Source organism: Oncorhynchus masou, chromosome 19 (genome assembly GCF_036934945.1).
Source record: "Oncorhynchus masou masou isolate Uvic2021 chromosome 19, UVic_Omas_1.1, whole genome shotgun sequence".
NCBI lineage: Eukaryota > Metazoa > Chordata > Actinopteri > Salmoniformes > Salmonidae > Oncorhynchus > Oncorhynchus masou.
The window spans coordinates 33906596-33933864 of record NC_088230.1 but is presented as its reverse complement, the minus strand read 5'-3'; the positions used below and the strand labels follow the sequence as shown (position 1 = coordinate 33933864).

The 27269-nt window shown below is 42.7% G+C and overlaps 1 protein-coding gene across 2 annotated transcripts in view; it reads left to right on the top strand.

Annotated features, from left to right (window-relative positions):
- Nucleotides 1-3552: 3552 nt before the first annotated feature.
- LOC135506212 (tumor necrosis factor alpha-induced protein 2-like) overlaps nucleotides 3553-27269 on the top strand; it is a 38538-nt gene continuing 14821 nt past the window's right edge. For both annotated transcript variants that reach the window (XM_064925725.1, XM_064925726.1), the window contains exons 1-9: nucleotides 3553-3727; nucleotides 9109-9311; nucleotides 16947-17132; nucleotides 20194-20881; nucleotides 21414-21528; nucleotides 22734-22856; nucleotides 24130-24224; nucleotides 24842-24934; nucleotides 26963-27089. In XM_064925725.1, the coding sequence (XP_064781797.1) occupies nucleotides 9119-9311; nucleotides 16947-17132; nucleotides 20194-20881; nucleotides 21414-21528; nucleotides 22734-22856; nucleotides 24130-24224; nucleotides 24842-24934; nucleotides 26963-27089 (1620 nt within the window). In that variant the 5' untranslated portion in view covers nucleotides 3553-3727; nucleotides 9109-9118. The remainder of the gene's footprint in view (nucleotides 3728-9108; nucleotides 9312-16946; nucleotides 17133-20193; nucleotides 20882-21413; nucleotides 21529-22733; nucleotides 22857-24129; nucleotides 24225-24841; nucleotides 24935-26962; nucleotides 27090-27269) is intronic.

Genomic DNA, 27269 nt, shown 5'->3' with positions numbered 1-27269 from the left:
TTCTCCTATAGAGCTCCATTTTTATGGAACGGTCTGCCTACCCATGTCAGAAACGCAAACTCGGTCTCAACCTTTAAGTCTTTACTGAAGACTCATCTCTTCAGTGGGTCATATGATTGAGTGTAGTCTGGCCCAGGAGTGGGAAGGTGAACGGAAAGGCTCTGGAGCAACGAACCGCCCTTGCTGTCTCTGCCTGGCTGGTTCCCCTCTTTCCACTGGGATTCTCTGCCTCTAACCCTATTACAGGGGCTGAGTCACTGGCTTACTGGGGCTCTCTCATGCCGTCCCTGGAAGGGGTGCGTCACCTGAGTGGGTTGATTCACTGATGTGGTCATCCTGTCTGGGTTGGCACCCCGTTGGGTTGTGCCATGGCGGAGATCTTTGTGGGCTATACTCAGCTTTGTCTCAGGATGGTAAGTTGGTGGTTGAAGATATCCCTCTAGTGGTGTGGGGGCTGTGCTTTGGCAAAGTGGGTGGGGTTATATCCTTCCTGTTTGGCCCTGTCCGGGGGTGTCCTCGGATGGGGCCACAGTGTCTCCTGACCCCTCCTGTCTCAACCTCCAGTATTTATGCTGCAGTAGTTTATGTGTCGGGGGGCTAGGGTCAGTTTGTTATATCTGGAGTACTTCTCCTGTCCAATTCGGTGTCCTGTGTGAATCTAAGTGTGCGTTCTCTAATTCTCTCCTTCTCTCTCTCTTTCCAGGACCATGCCCCAGGACTACCTGACATGATGACTCCTTGCTGTCCCCAGTCCACCTGGCCATGCTGCTGCTCTAGTTTCAACTGTTCTGTCTTATTATTATTCGACCATGCTGGTCATTTATGAACATTTGAACATCTTGGCCATGTTCTGTTATAATCTCCACCCGGCACAGCCAGAAGAGGACTGGCCACCCCACATATGCTCTCTCTAATTCTCTTTCTTTCTCTCTCTCGAAGGACCTGAGCCCTAAGACCATGCCCCAGGACTACCTGACATGATGACTCTTTGCTGTCCCCAGTCCACCTGGCCGTGCTGCTGCTCCAGTTTCAACTGTTCTGCCTTATTATTATTCGACCATGCTGGTCATTTATGAACATTTGAACATCTTGGCCATGTTGTGTTATAATCTCCACCCGGCACAGCCAGAAGATGACTGGCCACCCCACATAGCCTGTTTCCTCTCTAGGTTTCTTCCTAGGTTTTGGCCTTTCGAGGGAGTTTTTCCTAGCCACCGTGCTTCTACACCTGCATTGCTTGCTGTTTGGGGTTTTAGGCTGGGTTTCTGTACAGCACTTTGAGATATCAGCTGATGTACGAAGGGCTATATAAATAAATTTGATTTGATTTGATCAGTCTGATCACAGAGCGGCTGTGGTGAAACGTACAAACACGCGTCGCCCGTACACTTAGCTAACTCTAAACCGAAAAGGTTTGAATCGAACGCTGGCTTTGGCTGGACCCGCTAACAGTGGACCTCTAAATGGAGATGGAATGTAGTTGGTGGTTATGGACACTGCCTGGTCTCAGGTCTGCCTGTGTGTGGGACTCTACACATTCTATGTGGGAGCTCTCCTCCACGCTCCTTGGAGCATGTAGTGGAGATGGCATGTGCCTTACCATTAGCTGACACTACCAGGCCTCAGGCTTGCCTGAGTGGGACACCACACATTGCAGGTGTTGATGGAATCCTCCACGCTCACTAGACTCGAGGCGGAGACTAAACCCATTGGCCCTGCAGTGATAGGGCATTGCTTGGATCTGGATCATGCCCTACGAAGTGGGAGAGGTATCACCAGCTTGTCTGGGGAGGGAGACCTGTAGTACCATTCACGCCCATTGATTTGCTGCGGACCCATAAAATGGATGGAAGAAGACTAGGTTCCCACTGGGCACGGATCACTGAATGTCAACTTGATGAAATTCTAAGGAGCGTACCCAGCTTTCGTAATCCTGCTCAGTACGAGAGGAACCGCAGGTTCAGACATTTGGTGTATGTGCTTGGTTGAGGAGCCAATGGTGCGAAGCTACCTTCTGTGGGATTGTGACTCAACGACTCTAAATCAGAATCCCCCAGAATCCGGTTGGCCCGGGATAGCCTGGCTCTTTTGGCAGGTGAGTAGAGCCGTTCGTAACGGGGTTGGGTGCGACCAGATGAGTTGCCGCCCCTCTCCTAATGCGCACCGCATGTTTGTGGGGAACCTGGTGCTAAATCACTCATAGACGACCTGATTCTGAGTCAAGGTTTCGTACGTAGCAGAGCAGCTCATTCGCTGCAATCTATTGAAAGTCAGCCCTCGATCCAAGCTTTTGTCGGGGACGGAAGGCATCTTCCACCACCATCCTCCTTCTTTACTTACGGGTTACCAGGTGCACGCAGAAGGGGCCAGAGGCCAGACACAGAGTGTGAGAGAGCCCAGGCAGGCAGGAAGGCATAAGACATTGGGCTCTGGATAGGTAGGGGCACTATAGGGGGCTAGGTGTTGGCAATATAGAAGCGTAGTCAGTGTACATTCTGAACCTTGTTCGAGGGAGCTATTGAAATTATAAAGTTGACAAAACGTATATAAAATCGTGTGAGATGAAAATTGACAAACCACAGGGTGTGCAATATATAAGACTTGTCAGTGGATATTCTGACAGCAGTTTAAGTGTTTTAGGTCGCATTAACAGAGAGCTCTGGAAAATCGAAACAATGAAAAACAGAAAAATGTATGTAAAATCACCTGAGATGAAAATGGACTAACTAAAGGTTGTGCAATATATATTGCTAGTGAGTTGATTTTCTGTAAGTAGTTTGAGGGTTGTAGGACACATGACCAAGAAGCTATTGAAATTAGAAACATTGAAAAACATAGATAATTTATGTAAAATCGTGTGAGATGAAAATGGACAAACTAAAGGTTGTGTTTAATATAAGGCTACTCAGTGGATATTCTGAAAGTAGGTTGAGGGTTGTAGGTCATAAGACTAAGGAGCTTTTGAAATGTGAAAAAAAATTCATGTAAAATCTCATGCGATGCAAATGGTCAAACTAAAGAGTGTCTAATGTGTAGGCCACTGAGTGTACGTTCTGAACCATGTTTTAGGTGTTTGGGTCATATGACCAAGGTGCTATTGAATTTCAAAAATGTCAATAAATAATTTAAATTGAGATGATAATCGACAGTTTTGAACGTTTTAGGAGTAATGGTTAAAGAGCTGAAATTTGAAAAAAATGAACTGTGATTTGTCACTGTGTTGATGGTCGTAAGGAAAACGACAGGCGAATATCCAACCTGAATCTGTCTTTACCACGGTTTTTGTTGTTATGTGTGTGGAGACATTCAGGCTTACTAGGAGCATATCACTATCCATTCCAGGGCTGATAAATGTACTGTCGTCACTGATACCATACAATTCTCTCAATCATGAGAGCGTTCAAGAAGAGCACCATGTTTTATTTTTTTGTTCCTCTGTTTCTCTCCAATTTCGTGGTATCCAATTGGTAGTTAGTCTTGACCCATCGCTACAACTCTCGTACGGACTCGGGAAAGACCATCACGCACTGTCAAGAGCAGTGCGTGATCAGAGGTCTCGGCTGTTAAATTGCGCTGTCGCTATATGGAATTGCATATTCCCTCTCCGATAGAATTAATAGAAAAAAGTAGCTAAACCGCTTAATTCTGAACACCAGAATTAGCTTCGGTGTGTTCGTTCCTGGTCGAAATAAATGGTTTGTGTTTTTCCCAAAGAAAAACGTCATAGGTAGGATATATATATTTTTTTACTTGTAGAAATAGGTAAATGCATAATTTGTGCCATTGTTTTAATGCCTCGAATGTGCTTTTTGTTTAGCACATATATGATGACATTGGCTTAAACATTTGGAATTTAGGTTGAAATAAATATTTTAGACTATCTCGGGAAAGCGCATCTAGATTTGTAGATGTCAGTGATTTGGTTTCAAAATGCTGGATGATTAAATCGAACTGACATGTCATATTTTATCCTGGTTAAAACTGACTCAATCTAGTGTGAACAATGGTTGTATTTAACGTTTGCCATAGCAGTTTACATCGACAATGACCATGCAGTCTGTCCAATTTGCAAGGTATTGTATGGAGGTGAGTACTACGCAGTCGAGGGTTGCAACCAAAGGTGCACAGTATATACTCGCACTTTAGCCTACATTTGAATGCATGCTATTTAAATAAAGCATTCCATTTATATGTTGTAGATTTTTGACATTCAAGAGAAAATGACAGTTGCTAGATTTGGACACCGAGGGTAGGTTGGGTGTATCCTGTCTCGGTGATGAAGCCTCGTACAGACAGACTCCCACCAATTGTTTGCGATACCGCGGAAGTCCGTTAATTACAATGTGGCGCAGTTGCAACAAGTTGCTGGGACCAGGATGGTTTGCGTTGCATGCGTTGAACGAATTCATGTTGTAGGTTTTTGACATTCAAGAGAAAATAACAGTTGCTAGATTTGGACACCGAGGGTAGGTTGGTTGTATCCTATTTCGGATGCGTGTGGACACCGAGGGTAGGTTGGGTGTGTCCTATCTCGCTGATGAAGCCTCGTACATACAGACTCCCACCTATTGTTTGCGATCCGGCGGAAGTGCATTAATTTAAATGTGACGCTAAGCGCAGTTGCAACAAGATGCTGGGTCCAGGCTGGTTTGCGTTGCATGCGTTGAACGAATCCAACTCGTAAGCTAGTTTTCTGTGCAGTCACAGAAATGGAAGTTGATGAACCATCAAAGAAGATGAATATGTGTAGCTTTCGACATATGTTCATGGGATGGCTACAATATACCTTTTTGACTAGCCAATACATACATTTAAAGTAATATTTGAAAAGTCATATTGTTCAATGTTTTCTACCAATGTATGGCTTTTTCATCTGTCTACTACAAGGCCTACACTTTTAATTCTAAATTAAAGTTAATATTAGGCTGAACTTGATAGTTATGATGATGCTTATTACTCTCATTATTATATCGATGTTATTTAGTCTATATATTGTAATCTATATATTAGTCATATATAATCCACTATCGTTGATTGCAATGGTTCTTCACAAAGAAAATGGTGCTGTTTCTATTAAATACTGTTGGATGAACTGGTGGACAGGGTTCGGATTACATGTAATCCGTTACAACAACAAAAATGTGTAAATTGTAATCCGTTACGTTACCAGAATACATATACTTTTGAAAACTAGATGATTACTTCGAGTATTACTTTTCAATTCAGAAACGATGTTTGCGAAAGAAAATCTTTGACACTTCTCTGTTTTCGCAATGACATTCAAATCAGCATGGAAAAAATGTGCACATTTAAATTTGTTCCACCTGAGGGAGTCTGACCACAAGTCAGAGACCACTACGATGTCAGAGACCACTACGATGTCAGAGACCACTATGATGACACACCAAATGTGTTTGATGGATCGTGGGAAAAGAGCAGGTATAGGCTTTTGTAGACTAAAGTCCAAGCCATGTCTTCCAATGGTGCGACTACTGTCATCTTCCAAAGATGATCCAACTTTAATTAACGCTTGGAGGTCAGGATGACAGCAGTGGTGTCGTCTACGGTGATACGGATATCACTTATTATTGATATCTACATAGCGCATTCGTGTGAAACAATGCTACTCTCTCATTTAGCTACTTGTGCCTTACTGTTTGTGGTTGTGGATGGCTGTTCACAAATCAATGTGTATTTGAACCCAATAATGGTTGAATTCAAGAAGTGTAAGCTGCATGTCAATCATTGTTTGTTTTTTTAACCAATGGACAGCAATTGAAAAATGGGCTCTAGCAATAGCTGCAAAGTGCAGATCCCAGCCTAAGGAATAAAAGTGGGGCTTTTATTGCTCAATCTAATATATGCTTAAAAATATATATAAATCCATAGGCCTAATGGACACATGCTCAAACTCACACACTTTTGATAGACTTAAAAGGGGCAACCTGTAGTTGCTGCTTCCATTTTAGGACGTATAAATTATATATATACAGTACAAGTCAAAAGTTTGGACACACCTACTCATTCCAGTTTTTTTCTTATTTTTACTATTTTCTACATTGTAGAATAATAGTGAAGCCATCAAAACTATGAAATAACACATATGGAATCATGTAGTAACCAGAAAGTGTTAAAGAAATCAAAATATATTTTAGATTCTTCAAAGTAGCCACCCTTTGCCTTGAAGACAGCTTTGCACACTCTTGGCATTCTCTCAACCAGCATTCATGAGGTAGTCACCTGGAAAGCATTTCAATTAAACAGTGCGCCTTGTTAAACGTCAATTTGTGGAATTTATTTCCTCCTTCATGTGTTTGAGCCAATCAGTTGTGTTGTGACAAGCCAGGGGTGGTATACGAAGATGGTCTTTTGCCAAATAGGGCTAAATCCATGTTATAGCAAGAACAGGTTAAATAAGCAAAGAGAAATGACAGTCCATTACTTTAAGACATGAAGGTCAGTCAATGCGAAATTTTCAAGAACTTTGAAAGTTTCTTCAAGTGCAATCGCAAAAACTATATATATATATATATATATATATATCCATTGAAAATAACTTAGAAATGCCTGATGAGCATACTTCAACTGTCACACTCAATGAGAACCCAAAATATAACCTTGTTTTTGTCAAATGTTTGTACATTTTGTAAATGTAAACAAACGCTGTATAGCGTCATAACATGGTTAAAACAAAAATGTTGATATCATGGATGGTCAGTCCTTGTGTACCAGTGTGATGTTGTTCCCCTAGAGTATGCACCAAATTGCAAACAAGGACCAATTCAAATAGACCAGGTCAAGAGGGGATGTTAATGATTTAATAATAATTCAGTGTATTTTTTTAATTACAGCTGCATAGCTAATGTTCTTCTTTGGTGTACAAACACTTTTTCATATCAACATTGTACATACATGTGATTGTAAAAGTTTTGTATATTTTGGTTTGGCCCATCGCGGGTTATCTGTATTTCCATACCCCCTTATTGTTCTCGTTTTGCCTGACCTTCGGCTAGCAAGGTGCCTGAGAGCTAGGACTGCGCCAAGGGTTAAAATAATGTGTGTGCAGGGTAAATAGAAATAATTCAACTAGCAGACCTTCAGTTGTGGCAGCGTCCTAATTAACAGTACACAACGCAGAATGAACCACGCTACACTTGCATCCATAGCTTTATCTAATAATCTGATAGTGTTTACATTTCTCCATTCCCATCCCTCAGCTTTTTACCAAAACAGAGGCGGGGCGTCGTTTTGTTATGGTTTCGTCTGTGGATTTGCCCTTTAAACAGCTGCATATTATCAAGATAATAAAGTGTCATCAACAAAAAGGTAAACAATAGGTTTAACGAGTGCACGGAGAATCAGGAAGCAAGTTCAGGGAGTGAGTGTTTTAATAAGATAAAACGGAACAGAATACAAAACAAAAACCACTAATAGCACACAGACATGAAACAAACAATAACGCCTGGGGAAGGAACCAAATGGAGGGACATATATAAGGAAGGTAATCAGGGAGTTGATGTAGTCCAGGTGAGTCTGATGACCGCAGTTGTGTGCAATTATGGTGACAGGGGTGCGCCATAACGAGCAGCCTGGTGACCTTGAGGCCAGTGAGGGAGCACACGTGACAGTCTCCCCTCCCCGACACACGGCTTCAACCGCAGGACGCCGACCAAAATGACAATCCCGGAGATCAGGAGCGGACCGGTCACCTCTGCTGAGACGCAGAAAACCTGTCAAGCCGGCTGAGACGCAGGAACATGGCGACCTAGAGCGCCGCAGAGAGAGCATACATAATGGTACCGCCTACCCGGCACGTTCGGCTCCAGCCGCAGGACACCAACCAAAAGGAGGATCCCGGAGACCTGGAGCGGACACTCCTGCTGATGCGCAGGAACCTGACAGACCGATTGAGGCACGGGAGCCTGGCGATCCGGTGAAGGCATGAGAGCCTGTAGCGGCTCCCGGACCGGACCTCATTCCCAACCGAAAAAATAAACACTCCCTGATGCTTCTCCTAGGTGAGGCGTTATTCTGTAACGAGTGAGCTGAGAGTCGGTCAGCAAGTTCAGGGAGTGAGTGTTTTAATAAAATAAGCGGAACATAATACAAAGCAAGAAACACTAACAGCACACAGGCAAGCAATACGGTCTGAATAAGGAACCAAAGGGAATGACATAAGGGAGGTGCTGGAATCCAAATGAGTCTGATGGTGCGCGTAACGAAGGTGACCGGTGTGCGCCATAACGAGCAGCCTGGTGACCTAGAGGCTGGAGAGGGTGCACACGTGACAATAGGCCTATAGAAAATGCAGCATGTGGCATTTATTTTTCACATGTAAATAGTACTTTTCAGTAGTGCTCAAAGCATGCCATTCCATGAGCACAGCATTTATTTTTTAAATCTAATCAATGAGCCCAATCAGTCCTCTATATGACAACAAAATCATAAACAACATAGTAGGGCTAGCTAATAAGTGGGGTCATACTAGGGAAAACAATTTGGCTTATCTATACTTCCATATTTCCAAGTCCTAGTCCTTGTATCACCACAAGGTAAAGCAACGCACAAGTTGAGAATGTGCGGTACACAGAACGCAGCATCCCCAACGTACCATTGCAGACTGCTCCAATGACAATGAATGACTGAGTTTGATGCATCTGGTGGACATGGGGCTTGAGGAATGGGGATGCAAATGCTGAAATGTTTACAATTTCTTTAAACTGGGGGTGCCTATGTAACCGATGTGAAATGGCTAGCTAGTTAGCGGTGGTGCGCGCTAATAGCGTTTTAATCGGGTATATCACCCGCTCTGAGACCTTGAAGTAGTTGTTCCCCCTTAATCTGCAAGGGTCGTGGCTTTTGTGGAGTGATGGGTAACAATGCTTCATGGGTGGCTGTTGTTGATGTGTGCAGAGAGTCCCTGGTTCGAGCCCAGGTAGGGGCGAGGTGAGTGGCGGAAGCAATACTGTGACACCTAAATAGCCTACCACTGTGTCACATTTCATGCAGTATAAAAAAGTATTTCAACCTTTTCCTATTAAACTGTGTAAGGTATTTGATTTGCTGTATTTCGTCCACTGACATTACATTGTTCATCCTTGCTCACAGGTGAAAAATCATGCCTTTCGGTAACACCCTCAACAAGCTGAAGATGAACTACTCCGCGGAGCAGGAGTACCCCGACCTGAGCCAGCATAACAACCACATGGCCAAGGTGCTCACTCCAGAGATGTACGCCAACTTGCGGGACAAGGAAACTCCAACTGGATTTACAGTGGATGATGTCATTCAAACTGGGGTGGATAATCCAGGTAAATAGCCTTATACTTCATTCACATTACGCCTTATTCACATGACATCTGAGCAGTCTGTTATGTTTCACCGGATGTTATTCATTTCAACGGAGTGGTATCGCAGCTCTCCTTGCGATTGAAGGCTTTCTATTCTGGTTAGAGCCAGTTTGCGCTGTTCTGTGAAGGGAGTAGTACACAGGATTTTACGAGATCTTCAGTTTCTTGGCAATTTCTCTAATCGAATAGCCTTCATTTCTCAGAACAAGACCAGACTAACGAGTTTCAGAAGAAAGTTATTTGTTTCCGGCCATTTTGAGCCTGTAATCGAACCCACCCTTGCTGATGCTCCAGATTCTCAGTTTTATTGCTTCTTTAATCAGAGCAACAGTTTTCAGCTGTGCTAACATAATTGCAAAAGGGTTTTCTAATGATCAATTAGCCTTTTAAAATTATAAACTTGGATTAACTAACTCAACGTGCAATTGGAACACAGGAGTGATGGTTGCTGATATTGGACCTCTGTACTCCTATGTAGATATTCCATAAGTAATCAGCCGTTTCCAGCTACAATAGTCATTTACAACATTAACGATGTCTACACTGTATTTCTGATCAACTTGATGTTATTTTAATGGACAAAAAATGTGCTTTTCTTTAAAAAACAAGGACATTTCTAAGTGACCCTAAACTTTTGAACGGTAGTGTATATTCATGAAATATACACACACAGTGATATATTAGACACAGTGATGATTTAAAGATTAAATTAAATAGACTGCATGGGTGATTTAAGCCAATTATATGAATGTTGCCTCCCATTTTAGTTTATTGTGATTTCTAGCTAGTTTGACTTGCTAGAAATTTAGAGAAACATGTTGAGGAAAAAGTTACTAAACAAATCATGTTTTATTGTAACCTGAACAAAATGTTTCTCCTATATTGAATGGAAGTTTTTTTTTTTTATCTCCCAAAATACATCACGATGTGTATGTACGGGGCATTAGAATAGTAGAATACACAAGGTGCAATTTCAAAATTTGGTTGTGCATCAACAGTTTCTCTCCTGTTATGTCAGTTACTGACAGTCACTCAATGACCTGGCAGTGTGGTGCCAGGACAACAACCTCTGCCTCAATGTGAGCAAGACAAAGGAGCTGATCGTGGACTACAGGAAAATGACATACCCAAATTTAACTGCCTGTAGCTCAGGACCTGAAGCAAGGATTTGCATATTCTTAACACCATTTGAAAGGAAACACTTTTGAAGTTTGTGGAAATGTGAATGGAATGTAGGAGAATATAACACAATAGATCTGAAAAAAGATAATACAAAGAATTGTTCACATTTTTTTATCTTAGAAATGCAAGACAAAGGCCAAAATGATTTATTCTCGCTCATGCGCAATTGAGATTTTGGCCACTAGATGGCAGCACTGTATGTGCAAAGTTTTGGTGATCCAATGAACCATTGCATATCTATTCAAAATGTTGTATCAAGACTGCCCAAATGTGCCTAATTGGTTTATTCATACATTTCAGGTTCATAATTGTGCACTCTCCTCAAACAATAGCATGTTATCCTTTCACTGTAATAGCTACTGTAAATTGGACAGTGCAGTTAGATGACAAGAATTTAAGATATTTGCCCAGGTCAGACATGTCTATGTTCTGGGATTTTCTTTTGTTTCTTACAACCTCAGTCGAATCACATTAGCCTACATTAGCTCAACCATCCCACAGATGGGACACCGATCCTGAAGAAGTCCCATTCACATCGACAGGGCTGTAGTGGAGCGGGTAAAAAGTTTTTAAAGTTCCTTGGTGTACACATCACCAAGACAGTCGCAAAGAGGGCACGACAACACCTTTTCCCCCTCTGGAGACTTGGCATGGGTCCCCTGATCCTCAAAGTTCTGCAGCTGCACCATCAAGAGCATCCTGACCGGTTGCATCAATGCCTGGTATGGCAACTGCTCGGCATCTAATCATAAGGTGCTACAGAGGGTGGTGCGTATGGCCCAGTACATCATTGGGGCCAAGCTTCCTGACATCCAGGACCTACAGTTGAAGTCGGAGGTTTATATACACTTAGGTTGGAGTCATTAAAACTAATTTTTAAACCACTCCACACATTTCTTGTTAACAAATTATACATGACACAAGTAATTTTTCCAAAAATTGTTTACAAACAGATTATTTCCCTTATAATTCACTGTATCACAATTCCAGTGGGTCAGAAGTTTACATACACTAAGTTGACTGTGCCTTTAAAATGTCAGAAAATGATGTCTTGGCTTTAGAAGCTTCTGATAGGGTAATTGACATCATTTGAGTTAATTGGAGGTGTACCTGTGTTTGTATTTCAAGGCCTACCTTCAAACTCAGTGCCTCTTTGCATGACATCATGGGAAAATCAAAAGAAATCAGCCAAGACCTCCGAAAAAAATGTAGACCTCCACAAGTATGCAAGTATAAACACCATGGGACCATGCAGCCGTCATATCACTCAGGAAGGAGACGTGTTCTGTCTCCTAGAGATGAACGTACTTTCGTGCGAAAAGTGCAAATCAATCCCAGAACAACAGCAAAGGATCTTGTGAAGATGGTGGGGGAAACAGGTACAAAAGTATCTATATCCACAGTAAAACAAGTCCTATATCGACATAACCTGAAAGGATGCTCAGCAAGGAAGAAGCCACTGCTCCAAAACCGACATAAAGCCAAACTACGGTTTGCAACTGCACATGGAGACAAAGATCGTACTTTTTGAAGAAATGTCCTCTGGTCTGATGAAACAAAAATAGAACTGTTTGGCCATAATGACCATCGTTATGTTTGGAGGATAAAGGGGAGGCTTGCAAGCCGAAGGACACCATCTCAACCGTGAAGCACGGGGGTAGCAGCATCATGTTGTGGGGTTGCTTTGCTACAGGAGGGACTGGTGCACTTCACAAAATAGATGGCACCTTGAGGGAGGAAAATTTTGTGTATATATTGAAGCAACATCTCAAGACATCAGTCAGGAATTTAAAGCTTGGTTGAAAATGGATCTTCCAAATGGACAATGACCCCAAGCATACTTCCAAAGGTATGGCAAAATTGCTTAAGAGACAAAAAAGTCAAGGTATTGGAGTGGCCATCACAAAGCCCTGACCTCAATCCCATAGACAATTTGTGGGCAGAACTGAAAAGCGTGTACGAGCAAGGAGGCCTGACTCAGTTACACTCAGTTACACCAGCTCTGTCAGGAGGAATTGGCCAAAATTCCCCCAACTTATTATGGGAAGCTTGTGGAAGGCTACCTGAAATGTTTGACCCAAGTTAAACAATTTAAAGGCAATGCTACCAAATACTAATTGAGTGTATGTAAACTTCTGATGCACTGGGAATGTGATGAAAGAAATAGAAGCTGAAATAAATCATCCTCTCTACTATTATTCTGACATTTCATATTCTTAAAATAAAGTGGTGATCCTAACTGACCTAAGACAGTGAATTTTTACTAGGATTAAATGTCAGGAATTGTGAAAAACTAAGTTTAAATGTATTTGGCTAAGATGTATGTAAACTTCTAACTTCATCTGTATATACTAGGCGGTGTCAGAGCAAGGCCCCAAAAAATGTCAAAGACTCCAGTCACCCAAGTCATAGACTGTTCTCTCTGCTATCGCACGGCAAGCGGTACCGGAGTGCCAAATCTTGGACCAAAAGGTTCCTTATCAGATTCTACCCCCAAGCCATAAGACTACTGAACAATTAATTAAATGACCACCTGGACTATTTATGTTGACACGCCTCCCCTCCCTTTGTTTTTACACTGCTGCTACTCACTGTTTATTATCTATGCACATAGTCTGTACAAAATAACTAGATTAAACTGTATCCCCGCACATTGACTCGGTACCGGTACCTCCTGTATATAGCCTCCACATTGACTCGGTACCGGTGCCCCCTGTGTATAGTCTCCACATTTATTTATTTATTTTTATTTCACCTTTATTTAACCAGGTAGGCAAGTTGAGAACAAGTTCTCATTTACAATTGCGACCTGGCCAAGATAAAGCAAAGCAGTTCGACACATACAACAACACAGTTACACATGGAGTAAAACAAACATACAGTCAATAATACAGTATCAACAAGTTTATATACGATGTGAGCAAATGAGGTGAGATAAGGGGGTGCAAAGGAGCAAAATAAATACAGTAGGGAATTAAATTAAATACAGTAGGGAAAGAGGTAGTTGTTTGGGCTAAATTATTGGTGGGCTATGTACAGGTGCAGTAATCTGTGAGCTGCTCTGACAGTTGGTGCTTAAAGCTAGTGAGGGAGATAAGTGTTTCCAGTTTCAGAGATTTTTGTAGTTCGTTCCAGTCATTGGCAGCAGAGAACTGGAAGGAGAGGTGGCCAAATAAATAATTGGTTTTGGTGGTGACTAGAGAGATATACCTGCTGGAGTGTGTGCTACAGGTGGGAGATGCTATGGTGACCAGTGAGCTGACATAAGTGGGGGACTTTACCTAGCAGGGTCTTGTAGATGACATGGAGCCAGTGGGTTTGGCGACGAGTATGAAGCGAGGACCAGCCAACGAGAGCGTACAGGTCGCAATGGTGGGTAGTGTATGGGGCTTTGGTGACAAAACGGATTGCACTGTGATAGACTGCATCCAATTTGTTGAGTAGGGTATTGGAGGCTATTTTGTAAATGACATCGCCAAAGTCGAGGATTGGTAGGATGGTCAGTTTTACAAGGGTATGTTTGACAGCATGAGTGAAGGATGCTTTGTTGCGAAAATAGGAAGCCAATTCTAGATTTAACTTTGAATTGGAGATGTTTGATATGGGTCTGGAAGGAGAGTTTACAGTCTAACCAGACACCTAGGTATTTGTAGTTGTCCACGCATTCTAAGTCAGAGCCGTCCAGAGTAGTGATGTTGGACAGGCGGGCAGGTGCAGGTAGCGATCGGTTGAAGAGCATGCATTTAGTTTTATTTGTTTTTAAGAGCAATTTGAGGCCACAGAAGGAGAGTTGTATGGCATTGAAGCTTGCCTGGAGGGTTGTTAACACAGTGTCCAAAGAAGGGCCAGAAGTATACAGAATGGTGTCGTCTGCGTAGAGGTGAATCAGAGACTCACCAGCAGCAAGAGCGACCTCATTGATGTATACAGAGAAGAGAGTCGGTCCAAGAATTTAACCCTGTGGCACCCCCATAGAGACTGCCAGAGGTCCGGACAGCAGACCCTCCGATTTGACACACTGAACTCTATCAGAGAAGTAGTTGGTGAACCAGGCGAGGCAATCATTAGAGAAACCAAGGCTGTCGAGTCTGCCGATGAGGATGTGGTGATTGACAGAGTCGAAAGCCTTGGCCAGATCAATGAATACGGCTGCACAGTAATGTTTCTTATCGATGGCGGTTAAGATATCGTTTAGGACCTTGAGCGTGGCTGAGGTGCACCCATGACCAGCTCTGAAACCAGATTGCATAGCAGAGAAGGTATGGTGAGATTCGAAATGGTCGGTAATCTGTTTGTTGACTTGGCTTTCGAAGACCTTAAAAAGGCATGGTAGGATAGATATAGGTCTGTAGCAGTTTGGGTCAAGAGTGTCCCCCCCTTTGAAGAGGGGGATGACCGCAGCTGCTTTCCAATCTTTGGGAATGTCAGACGACACGAAAGAGAACAGGCTAGTAATAGGGGTGGCAACAATTTTAGATCATTTTAGAAAGAAAGGGTCCAGATTGTCTAGCCCGGCTGATTTATAGGGGTCCAGATTTTGCAGCTCTTTCAGAACATCAGCTGAACAGATTTGGGAGAAGGAGAAATGGGGAAGGCTTGGGCGAGTTGCTGTGGGGGGTGCAGTGCTGTTGACCGGGGTTGGAGTAGCCAGGTGGAAAGCATGGCCAGCCGTAGAAAAATGCTTATTGAAATTCTCAATTATGTTGGATTTATCAGTGGTGACAGTGTTTCCTATCTTCAGTGCAGTGGGCAGCTGGGAGGAGGTGTTCTTATTCTCCATGGACCTTACAGTGTCCCAGAACTTTTTTGAGTTAGTGTTGCAGGAAGCAAATTTCTGCTTGAAAAAGCTAGCCTTAACTTTTCTAACTGCTTGTGTATCATGGTTTCTAGCTTCCCTGAACAGCTGCATATCACGGGGGCTGTTCGATGCTAATGCAGAACGCCATAGGATGTTTTTGTGCTGGTTAAGGGCAGTCAGGTCTGGGGAGAACCAAGGGCTATATCTGTTCCTGGTTCTAAATTTCTTGAATGGGGCATGTATATTTAAGATGGTTAGGAAGGCATTTAAAAAAAATATCCAGGCATCCTCTACTGACGGGATGAGATCAATATCCTTCCAGGATCCCCCAGCAAGGTCAATTAGAAAGGCCTGCTCGCTGAAGTGTTTCAGGGAGCGTTTGACAGTGATGAGTGGAGGTCGTTTGACCGCTGACCCATTACGGATGCAGGCATTGAGGCGGTGATCGCTGAGATCTTGGTTGAAGACAGCAGAGGTGTATTTAGAGGGCAAGTTGGTTAGGATGATATCTATGAGGGTGCCCGTGTTCAAGGCTTTGGGGAGGTACCTGGTAGGTTCATTGATAATTTGTATGAGATTGAGGGCATCAAGTTTAGATTGTAGGATGGCTGGGGTGTTAAGCATGTTCCAGTTTAGGTCGCCTAGCAGCACGAGCTCTGAAGATGGATGGGGGGCAATCAGTTCACATATGGTGTCCAGAGCACAGCTGGGGGCAGAGGGTGGTCTATAGCAGGCGGCAACGGTGAGAGGTGGATTTTTAAAAGTAGAAGTGCAAATTGTTTGGGTACAGACCTGGATAGTAGGACAGAACTCTGCAGGCTATCTTTGCAGTAGATTGCTACACCGCCCCCTTTGGCAGTTCTATCTTGTCTGAAAATGTTGTAGTTTGGGATTAAAATTTCAGAATTTTTGGTGGTCTTCCTAAGCCAGGATTGGCTTAGGAACCGGTACCCCCTGTATATAGCCCCATTATTGTTATTTTTATTTGACTATTTGTACTTTAGTTTATTTAGTACATATTTTGTTCACTTTCTTGAACTGTATTGTTGGTTAAGGGCTTGTAAGTCAGCATTTCACGGTAAGGTTTACACCTGTTGTATTCGGAGCATGTGACAAATACTATATTTTATTTGATTAACATGTCGCCTAACATTTTTTTTAATTGGTAAATGAATCTAGCCAGCAATCTAAACTTGTAGTAATCATGGCTGAATAGCGATCAGGCACACAGGGTAGGTTCCCAGGGACCCTGACCTCCAAGGGGCCCCCATTGATTTTGTTAGTCACTCCCACTCAGATATCAGCCTTATGCCTTATGACATAACACTGGCTCTCTTGCGCAACATGCGCACCTGCGGTCATATCATTCCCACAGCTGTGTGTTAATAGTGTTGCCTTTTGTTATTATGTTTAACCCACTATTGTAGCCTATAACTTCATATCCAGTTTGTATATCGACCTTTACCCGTGCAACAATGAATGGTAAGATGGTATGGTAATGGTAAGAGGTTGCGGAATGATAATAGGTGATAGAAATAAATTGTGCAATGCCATGATAGGTTTTTATAAAGATAGAATATTGACGACTGTACAAAATATGATTTTTTTTTTTACAGAGGAAGTGGGTGTGCTTGGACCCAACCTGGTGGCAGCAATGGTTAATCTATCGCCTGCAATGCAGGGCAGTCCCAAAACAGTACAGGGGAAGTTTAGGCATAAACTGAAAATACCAAAAATACCAGGCTTTGTGCGACGTCAACGGAGCCCCAATCCCATAGAGGAGAGCAATCCTCCTCAAACAGGTACATTTAACTACAGTATTAATTGGTCAGAATTTGTCTTCAGCATTCTATCTGATGTGTGTATAATTTACAGCGTTTCAGAAACTATTCATACTCCTTGACTTATTACACATTTTGTTGTGTTACTGCATGAATTCAAAATTGCCTAAATATGTATTTATTTCTCACACATTACCCCATAATTACAAAATGGAATCTTGTTTTTTGAAAAAAAAAATCACATTTATTGAAAACGAAATACAGAAATATCTAATTTACATAAGTATTCATACCCCTGAGTCAATAGTTTGTAGAAGCGCCATTGTGTCAGCGATTAGGTGAATGGAGAAGCGGAGTCAGGCGCAGGACACAGGTATGAGTAATCATCTCAATTTACTCTAAATGTAAGTAATGTTCTAACAAGGAAAAATACAAATATCCAGAGCACAAAGAACGAACCCACATGACAATGACAATCACTCACAAACCAGAAAGGGAAGCCAGAGGGTTAAATAAGGAACATTGATTATGGAATGGAAACCAGGTGTGTATAATTAAGACAAAACAAATGGAAAATGAAACATGGATCGGTGGTGACTAGAAAGCTGGTGACGTCGACCACCGAATGCCACCCGAACAAGGAGAGGGACCGACTTCGGCAGAAGTCTTGACACATTGGCAGCAATTCAGTCTTTGAGTCTTTCTGGGTAAATCTCTAAGCGCGTTCCACTCCTGGACTGGTCAACATTTCCCCAAAATTCTTCAAGCTCTGTCAAATTGGTTGTTGATCATTACTAGACAACCATTTTCAGGTCTTGCCATAGATTTTCAAGTAGATTTAAGTCAAAACTGTAACTCGGCCACTCAGGAACATTCGCTGTCTACTTGGGAAGCAACTCCAATGTAGATTTGGCCTTGTGTTTTAGGTTATTGTCCTGATGGAATTCATGGTGGAAAGCAGACAACCAGGTTTTCCTCTAGGATTTTGCCTGTGCTTAGTTCCATTCTGTTAGTTTTTTTTTATACTGAAAATCTCCCCAGTCCTTAACAATTACAAGCATACCCATAACATAAATAGTTAATGTCTGAAAACATAATTCCACTTTGACATTATGCGGTATTGTGTGTAGGCCAGTGACTACCATCTCTATTTAATCCATTTAAAATTCAGGCACAACACAATGTGGAAAAGACAAGGGTGTGAAGTATATAGACTAAGCTGCCTACTTTAAGGTTAACTCCAATGTACTATACTATGAAGTAGTCTGTATGAAGTACTAGCCTACTAGCTCAGTATATTGATTTGTCATATTTATCATCCTTGAAGAGGAACTCTAAATGAAAAAATTAAGTGTCATATTATATTTTCGTTCACCATGAGAAATTATTTGCGCTATATATACACTGCTCAAAAAAATAAAGGGAACACTAAAATAACACATGCTAGATCTGAATGAATGAAATATTCCTATTAAATACTTTTTTCTTTACATAGTTGAATGTGCTGACAACAAAATCACACACATTTTCAATGGAAATCAAATTTATCAACCCATGGAGGTCTGGATTTGGAGTCACACTGAAAATTAAAGTGGAAAACCACACTACAGGCTGATCCAACTTTGATGTAATGTCCTTAAAAAAAGTAAAAATGAGGCTCAGTAGTGTGTGTGGTCTCCACGTGCCTGTATGTCCTCCCTACAACACCTGGGCATGCCCCTGATGAGGTGGTGGATGGTCTCCTGAGGGATCTCCTCCCTGGACTAAAGCATCCACCAACTCTTGGACAGTCTGTGGTGCAACGTGGCATTGGTGGATGGAGTAAGACATGATGTCCCAGATGTGCTCAATTGGATTCAGGTCTGGGGAACGGGCGGGCCAGTCCATAGCATCAATGCCTTCCTCTTGCAGGAACTGCTGACACACTCCAGCCACATGAGGTCTAGCATTGTCTTGCATTAGGAGGAACCCAGGGCCAACTGCACCAGTATATGGTCTCACAAGGGGTCTGAGGATCTCATCTCGGTACCTAATTGCAGTCAGGCTACCTCTGGCGAGCACATGGAGGGCTGTGCGGCCCCTCAAAGAAATGCCACTCCACACCATGACTGACCCACCGCCAAACCGGTCATGCTGGAGGATGTTGCAGGCAGCAGAACGTTCTCCACGGCGTCTCCGGACTGTCACGTCTGTCACATTTGCTCAGTGTGAACCTGCATTCATCTGTGAAGAGCACAGGGCGCCAGTGGCGAATTTTCCAATCTTGGTGTTCTCTGGCAAATAAAAAACGTCCTGCACGGTGTTGGGCTGTAAGCACAACCCTCACCTGTGGACGTCGGGCCCTCATACCACCCTCATGGAGTCTGTTTCTGACCGTTTGAGCAGACACATGCACATTAGTGGCCTGCTGGAGGTAATTTTACAGGGCTCTGGCAGTGCTCCTCCTGCTCCTCCTTGCACAAAGGCGGAGGTAGCGGTCCTGCTGCTGGGTTGTTGCCCTCTTACGGCCTCTTCCACGTCTCCTGGTAGTGCCTCCATGCTCTGGACACTACGCTGACAGACACAGCAAACCTTCTTGCCACAGCTCGCATTGATGTGCCATCCAGGATGAGCTGCACTACCTGAGCCACTTGTGTGGGTTGTAGACTCCGTCTCATGCTACCACTAGAGTGAAAGCACCGCCAGCATTCAAAAGTGACCAAAACATCAGCCAGAAAGCATAGGAACTGAGAAGTGGTCTGTGGTCCCCACCTGCAGAACCACTCCTTTATTGGGGGTGTCTTGCTAATTGCCTATAATTTCCACCTGTTGTCTATACCATTTGCACAACAGCATGTGAAATTTATTGTCAATCAGTGTTGCTTCCTAAGTGGACAGTTTGATTTCACAGAAGTGTGATTGACTTGGAGTTACATTGTTTTGTTTAAGTGTTCCCTTTATTTTTTTGAGCAGTGTGTGTGTATATATATATATATATAATGTATATGTGTGTCACCGTTCATTGTCACGTACAGACTGCACTAAAATGACTATTCAATCATTGTACTTGGTGGTCTGTGAAAAAAAACGTGTTTTTTTTCAGATGTGGTTTTGGACTTTATGGAGAACCTGAAGGAAAATCGCTTGGTGGAGGCTTGCCAGCAGTTGCTCTTGCGAGAGGACAAGCTCTTTGGCCAAGAAACCGTGATGATAGAGGGGTTGGTTCAGGTTTGCAACGAGGACGATGAAGACACGCTCCAAAAAGACTATGAAACCCTGCTGCTCCACTTATGGATGGCAGTTCACACCACCTTTAGTCCCAGACCCTCAGGAGAACACCTAGAGATACTTCGGAGTGCGGTGGAAACCATAACGCTGCTGGAAGAGAAGGACCAGCAATGGGAAGGGCGGCCCGAGGGCAGCAGCGAGGCCCCCGTGTGGCGGCCACACCAGTGCCGGCACACCCACGACAACCTGCTTGAAAAAATTGTGGATACTCAAATGAGGAATGTGGCCGTGGAGGAGGACAATATTAGTGTTAGCAGTGTGGACAACCTGTCAACGTCCATGAAAAGGGAGGTATGTAGGATGGGCAAGCGTCTGAAGGAGGACGTTCTCAGGGTGGCCAGGGACATAAGGGACTGCTACCCCCCAGACTTTGACGTGTGCAACTTGTATGTGAGACTTTACCATCAGAAGTTCTCAGCAAGGTTAACAGAACTGGCCCGCTCTGGGCTCGATGTGGATGACTGTAACTACCTCCTCTGCTGGGTGAACAATTACTATCCAAAGTAAGTGGGAAATGGGAGGGCAGTTGTCCTGGATTCTTGAAGGGCTTGTTAACAATCAGTGGAAGTGATAGGGGCAATTTTCTTTTTAAAATGTCCAAATCACATTTAAGTGATGTCAAACCGCATATGTAGTTGATTTGAGTTGATTGGGCCATTACATTTAGAAAATTGCACAATTTCCCCTATCACTGCCATTGATTTTTAGCTAGCAGTGGCTAAAGTTAGCTGACGTTTGTAGTGGCTGTTTAAAGAACTGAACCATGGATTATAGTCTCTCCAGACCCATAGACTATTTACATTATGATGAATCATTTAACGAAGTTGTAAAATCCTGACCTTCCCCTTTTAAAAAAGGCTAGTTCCCCTTTTTAGAAAGTCTGCTAACATAAATGCTGCATATTTTGCGTAGCTGATAGCTGAAGTTTTTCCACATTATCCTCCTGCCTTGTATAGTCTGAGTGTTTCTGAGATGTCTCGTATGGTTTCTATCAATGACATGATGTCATTTACAACATGTTTATATCTGTTTCAGTGACATCTTAAAACACAAAGACCTTGAGGGGCACATCAACATGGAGTCTTTGGGAACTCTTTTATCTGAGAAGGATCTCACAACATTGGAGGAGCAGTATCTACTACAAAAAGAGGTAAACAGGATGCCGGAAACGGCTAAATCTAATGAACAGGCTAAATCCATGTGTATACGTCTAGACCATCCTTTCAGAGTAGCCTGGTCCCAGATCTGTTTGTGCTGTCTTGCCAACTGCTATGGTGTGTTAACGACCATACACTCTTAGAAAAAAAACAACAACATTATTTCTAATTCTAAAGCACTCCGAAAGTAGCCTGGTCCCAGATCTGTTTGTGCTGTCTTGCCAACTGCTATGGTGTGTTAACGACCATACACTCTTAGAAAAAAAACAACAACATTTATTTCTAATTCTAAAGCACTCCGAAAGTAGCCTGGTCCAAGATGTTTGCGCTATCTTTCCAATCCCTACACTCAGGAAAAAAAGGGTTCCGAAGGGGTTTTTCAGCTACCGGTCAATAACCTTGAATAAACCTTTATGGCTGTAACAACAGATTTCCTCTTCTTCATCTGAAGAGGTGTAGCAAGGATCGGACCAAAACACAGCGTGGTTGGTGTCCATGTTTTTAATAGAAAAACTGAACATGACAGAATACAAAATAACAAAGTGAAATTAAACTAAACAGTCCCGTGTGGCACAAACACTGACACAGGAAACCAACACCCACAATACAACAGTGAAAACCAGGCGACCTAAATATGGTTCTCAATCAGGGACAATGATAAACAGCTGCTTCTGATTGAGAACCATATCAGGCCAAACACAGAAATAGAAAAACATAGAAACACAAAACATAGACTTCACTCCCTGACCATACTAAATAAAGACAAAACAAAGGAAATAAAGGTCAGAACGTGACAATGGCTCCAGGTAGAACCCTTTCCACAGAGGGTTCTACATGGAACTCAAAAGAGTTCTACCTGGAACCAAAAAGGGTTCTCCTATGGGAACAGCGGAAGAACCCTTTCAGAACCCCTTTTTCTAAGAGTGTAGGGTTTGGCAAGATAGCAAAACAAGATCTGGGACCAGTTTACTTTCAGAGTAGCCTTGTCCCAGCTCTGTTTGTGCTGTCTTACCAACTGCTATGGTGTGTTAATGACCATAGGGCTTGGCAAGATAGTACAAACATATCTGGGACCAGGCTACTTTCAGAGTGCTTTAGAATTGAAAATGTATTATTTTATAATGTTGTATACAATGTCTTTCAGAACTATAGTGTCAAACTTACAGACTTGTGATGACCTGTGCTATGTCGATTTCAGAGTAGAGTCAGGACCTGGTTCTCCAATGCTCTCAGTAAGGAGGAGGAGGGTTGGCTCAGTGGAAAGAGTCCAGAACTCATTGACGGATACTGCTTCTGTCCTCTGGCCATTGACATCATACAGGTTGAAACCTATTGGATTACTGCTACTTCTTCTAGTGCTTTTCTGTGTTCAGCCCTACTCTTTCTTTGACCTGAACATGTTCTTCTTTGTTTTCATACTACAGATATGAAGTAGCTTTTTCTCCTGCATGGTTTTATATAAGCTTCATATTGACATGTCAACCTTGACATAATTCTATTTAAACTGACATTACCCTCCAAAACCAAAGTTTGTCTGATATTTTCAGACCTCAAAACAATGAGCACCATAAATCAGAAATATTTAATAAATGCACTGAATTTCATACATTTCTACTGTTGGGTTCTGAGAATATGAAAATATACTTATTCATGTCACTGATGGAGTGCTGAGGTTCAGAGGGGTTTTACATCAGAAGTTAATGGTTATCTGTAGGAGCCAGATGGCTTTGGAATGTGCTGGTTGGATGGGAGGATGTCACAGGATTGTTATAGGGGAGACTGGTGGACATCTGTGGATTAGGCAAATGAGAGGTTGAGGTCAGGTCAGATGCCCTTAAGGAAGAAATGTTGGTTTATTACCCTATTACTTTGTCTTCCTGTCAAACCATAATAGATGTAAGGATTGGAGAGAAGGAGTTGTGCCTAAATTGGAGTATATATACTTGTGGTGCCAGCAGCTTACCAGCAGCATACCACCCTGCATACCACTGCTGGCTTGCTTCTGAAGCTAAGCAGGGTTGGTCCTGGGCAGTCCCTGGATGGGAGACCAGATGCTGCTGGAAGTGGTGTTGAAGGGCCAGTAGGACGCACTCTTTCCTCTGGTCTAAAAAATATCCCAATTCCCCGGGACAGTGATTGGGGATTGGGGGCCCTGTGTAGGGTGCTGTCTTTCGTATGGATTTTAAACAGGTGTCCTGATTCTCTGAGGTCATAAAATATCCCATGGCACTTATTGTAAGAGTAGTGGTGTTAACCACGGTGTCCTGGCTAAATTCCCAATCTGGCCCTCAAACCATCACGGTTGCTGTAAATGAGAATGTGTTCTCGGTCAATTTACCTGGTAAAATAACAGAGAGATAAAATAAAGATTTGGTGGAAACATGTTTTGTCTAATGCAGCTGTATTGATCCTCTGGGCAGAATAAATGTGGTTAAGCTTTTCATAGTGTCCGTAGAGTTTTTTTACTCTGAGAATTAGAACCTAACACTACACTGAATTGAGTTTTCATGGAATTAATCCCATCCCTGCTCTAAGCTATTTTGACTGTACAGGGTTTTATGTGCTAATATACTGTATGTTGTTCTGTTTACTAGGCTGTTGATGGGGCCATGAGAGAGGCCAGGACTATTCTGGGCAGTAAGGCTAAAGCCCAGAGAATCCTGCATCAGCTGGACAGCTTCTTGATAAGGTAGTGTACCCATTCCTTACAGCCCAGGCCACTGGGTCGTGCTCCTTAGGCACCAAACAGACTGCAACAGAGAGAGACTATCTGGACTTGTCCAATAAGTAACACTGATTTTCCTTTTCCATTGCAAAACATTTTGGTTGTGTGCCTTAATGAACACATCCTGTCGTAGTTGAACGTTTGCTTTTCCATTGTTCATCTTAACTTATTCACCAAGTTTCTATTGAAAACCAAATTCCTTTTTGCATGAAATTTGAATGGTTTGGCTTAGGCCTGTCCACACTGAGAGAAATAATATTTTACTGATGAACATGCACGTTGATATCCAGCATCATGCTCAAAGTCATTCAGTTAGCTTACTGTGTTCTGGTTTCAAAGCCACACAGACAAATTGCGTAATTCTACATGGCCTTTTTCCTGGGAAAAGTTGGTAAGTCAACCTTGGTGTTCTATCTACACTGTCTTGTTGCAGACTGTCTTTGACCTGGTTTAGTTTATAATGGATATGTATGCTACAAATGAGTAATATGCACTGCATTGTTACTATTCAACATTTTACTGACATGATAAAGAAGAACCTGGAGATGCCTGTTGACATTTTGTACAATGTATATTTGCAGCTATAAGGGCTCTCTTGAAGAATTTGTGAAGAGAACAGGGGAGAACACTCAGACAGTCGTGAAAGCTAACCTGGTTAGCATCGAACAATTCAGGTAGGCTAACGACCGTTGTCCATTTCGCCAAGTCATTTGTTTCATGAATTTGCTTGGTATTTGAAGGGTAGCTCGCTACACACGAGCTTCATGACACATGTCTAACCCTTACATAAAGTATTCATAAGCACTAAGTAAGAATTTCATGGATGCTTTTTGTTTCTACAAATCCCCAATCTCATAACAGTATTGATCTATATGCATGCAGCCTCACAATCTGAAGTTGTATCATTTGTTCTACTTATCTAGCTACTTTTAGACACTCTAGGAAAGGGAAAGGTCCGTTGTAACTGAACGCATTCAACTGAAAATGTGTCTTCCTCATTTAACCAGTGGTGGGAAAAGTACCCAATTGTCATACTTGAGTAAAAGTAAAGATACCGTAATATAAAATGACTCAAAGTAACCCAGTAAAATATTACTTTAGTAAAAGTTTAGAAGTATTTGGTTTTAAATATACTTAAGTACCAACAGTACATTTAATTGCTAAAATATACTTAAGTATAAAAAGGAAAAGTATAAATAATTTCAAATTCCTTATATTAAGCAAACCAGACGTCACAATTTTCATATATATATATATATATATATATATATATATATATATTCTTTTTTTAAAGATAGCCAGTGACACATTCCAACACTCTTTGGGAATGTAGTGAAGTAAAAGTTGTTAAAAAATATATATAGTAAAGTACTGTGAGCGGACTTAGGTTGCTCTAAAGCGGAAAGGTGGAATAAATGAGTCGGGAGCAGGTTTTCTTACATTGAACATTCTCACGTTGAACAAAGTTCTCTATTGAGGTATTTTCTCTTCTCAAACACTCCCACACAATCAAGGATGATCTCACAAGGATATCACAAATCTTCTTCTTTACATGAATAACGAACACAAGGTGAGTAACTCTAACATAAATCACGGGTGTGTCTCTGCCTTAACTATCCGTTCGTGGAGAGCTCCTTTCGGTTGGTGTTGCACATCCCTGGTTGCCATTCCCAAGAGGTAGTTTGTCCTCTTCCTCTCCCTTTTCATCAGGTAAATCCTTCCCTTTGGAGAATCAACCACCCTGTTTTTCCTCCAGTCTCCCCCACTGCCGGTTCTTGTAGGTGGAAGAAAATAGATGATTAGTACTGTCAGCTGTGCTTAACTGCCTCTGATCACCTTTACTCACATGCTGGGCTGGGCTACTATCCGTGGGGCCAGCTTGTCCCCTGGTGCTCCTTTTGGGTACAGATATCCCCAAAAAACTACTTAAGTAGTACTTTAAAGTATTTTTACTTAAGTACATCACTGCATTTAACCCAACCCCTGTGGGGGGCTGCCTTAATCGTCATCCACGTCATCAGCGCCCGGGGGAACAGTGGGTTAACTGCCTTGCTCAGGGGAACAGTGGGTTAACTGCCTTGCTCAGGGGAACAGTGGGTTAACTGCCTTGCTCAGGGGAACAGTGGGTTAACTGCCTTGCTCAGGGGAACAGTGGGTTAACTGCCTTGCTCAGGGGAACAGTGGGTTAACTGCCTTGCTCAGCGGAACAGTGGGTTAACTGCCTTGCTCAGGGGAACAGTGGGTTAACTGCCTTGCTCAGGGGAACAGTGGGTTAACTGCCTTGCTCAGGGGAACAGTGGGTTAACTGCCTTGCTCAGGGGAACAGTGGGTTAACTGCCTTGCTCAGCGGAACAGTGGGTTAACTGCCTTGCTCAGGGGAACAGTGGGTTAACTGCCTTGCTCAGCGGAACAGTGGGTTAACTGCCTTGCTCAGGGGAACAGTGGGTTAACTGCCTTGCTCAGGGGAACAGTGGGTTAACTGCCTTGCTCAGGGGAACAGTGGGTTAACTGCCTTGCTCAGGGGAACAGTGGGTTAACTGCCTTGCTCAGCGGCAGAACGACAGATTTTGACCTTGTCGGCTCGATGATTGAAAGTACCTTTTGAACTATCCATTGTCATTCTATCCCTCCAATCCTCCCAACCTCTTATTTGACTTCATAAATCCAACATTGATGTAATGACATTGGTTCCTCCTTTACAGAGACTTCATAGTGGGAAGAGAGGAGTCCATCCCAGAAGAGATCAGGACAAGCTGTATGTCCACATTGGCAGACCTGAGAGACTGTGGCTATGGATACTTCACCAGCCCCATACATGAGGAGCTCAGGGTAGGCTACATGTGACAGCAGGGACACCAAGCATAATAGTCTAGCAATACTCCAATGTACAATGCTCCGTTTGCTCCGTTAATTTGGTTGACTTTTGGCATCTAGTTCAAAATCCCAGACAGCCTTTCTCAAATTAGATGATGTTGCCATACCAACGAGATAAACGGCCTCTGGATAGCA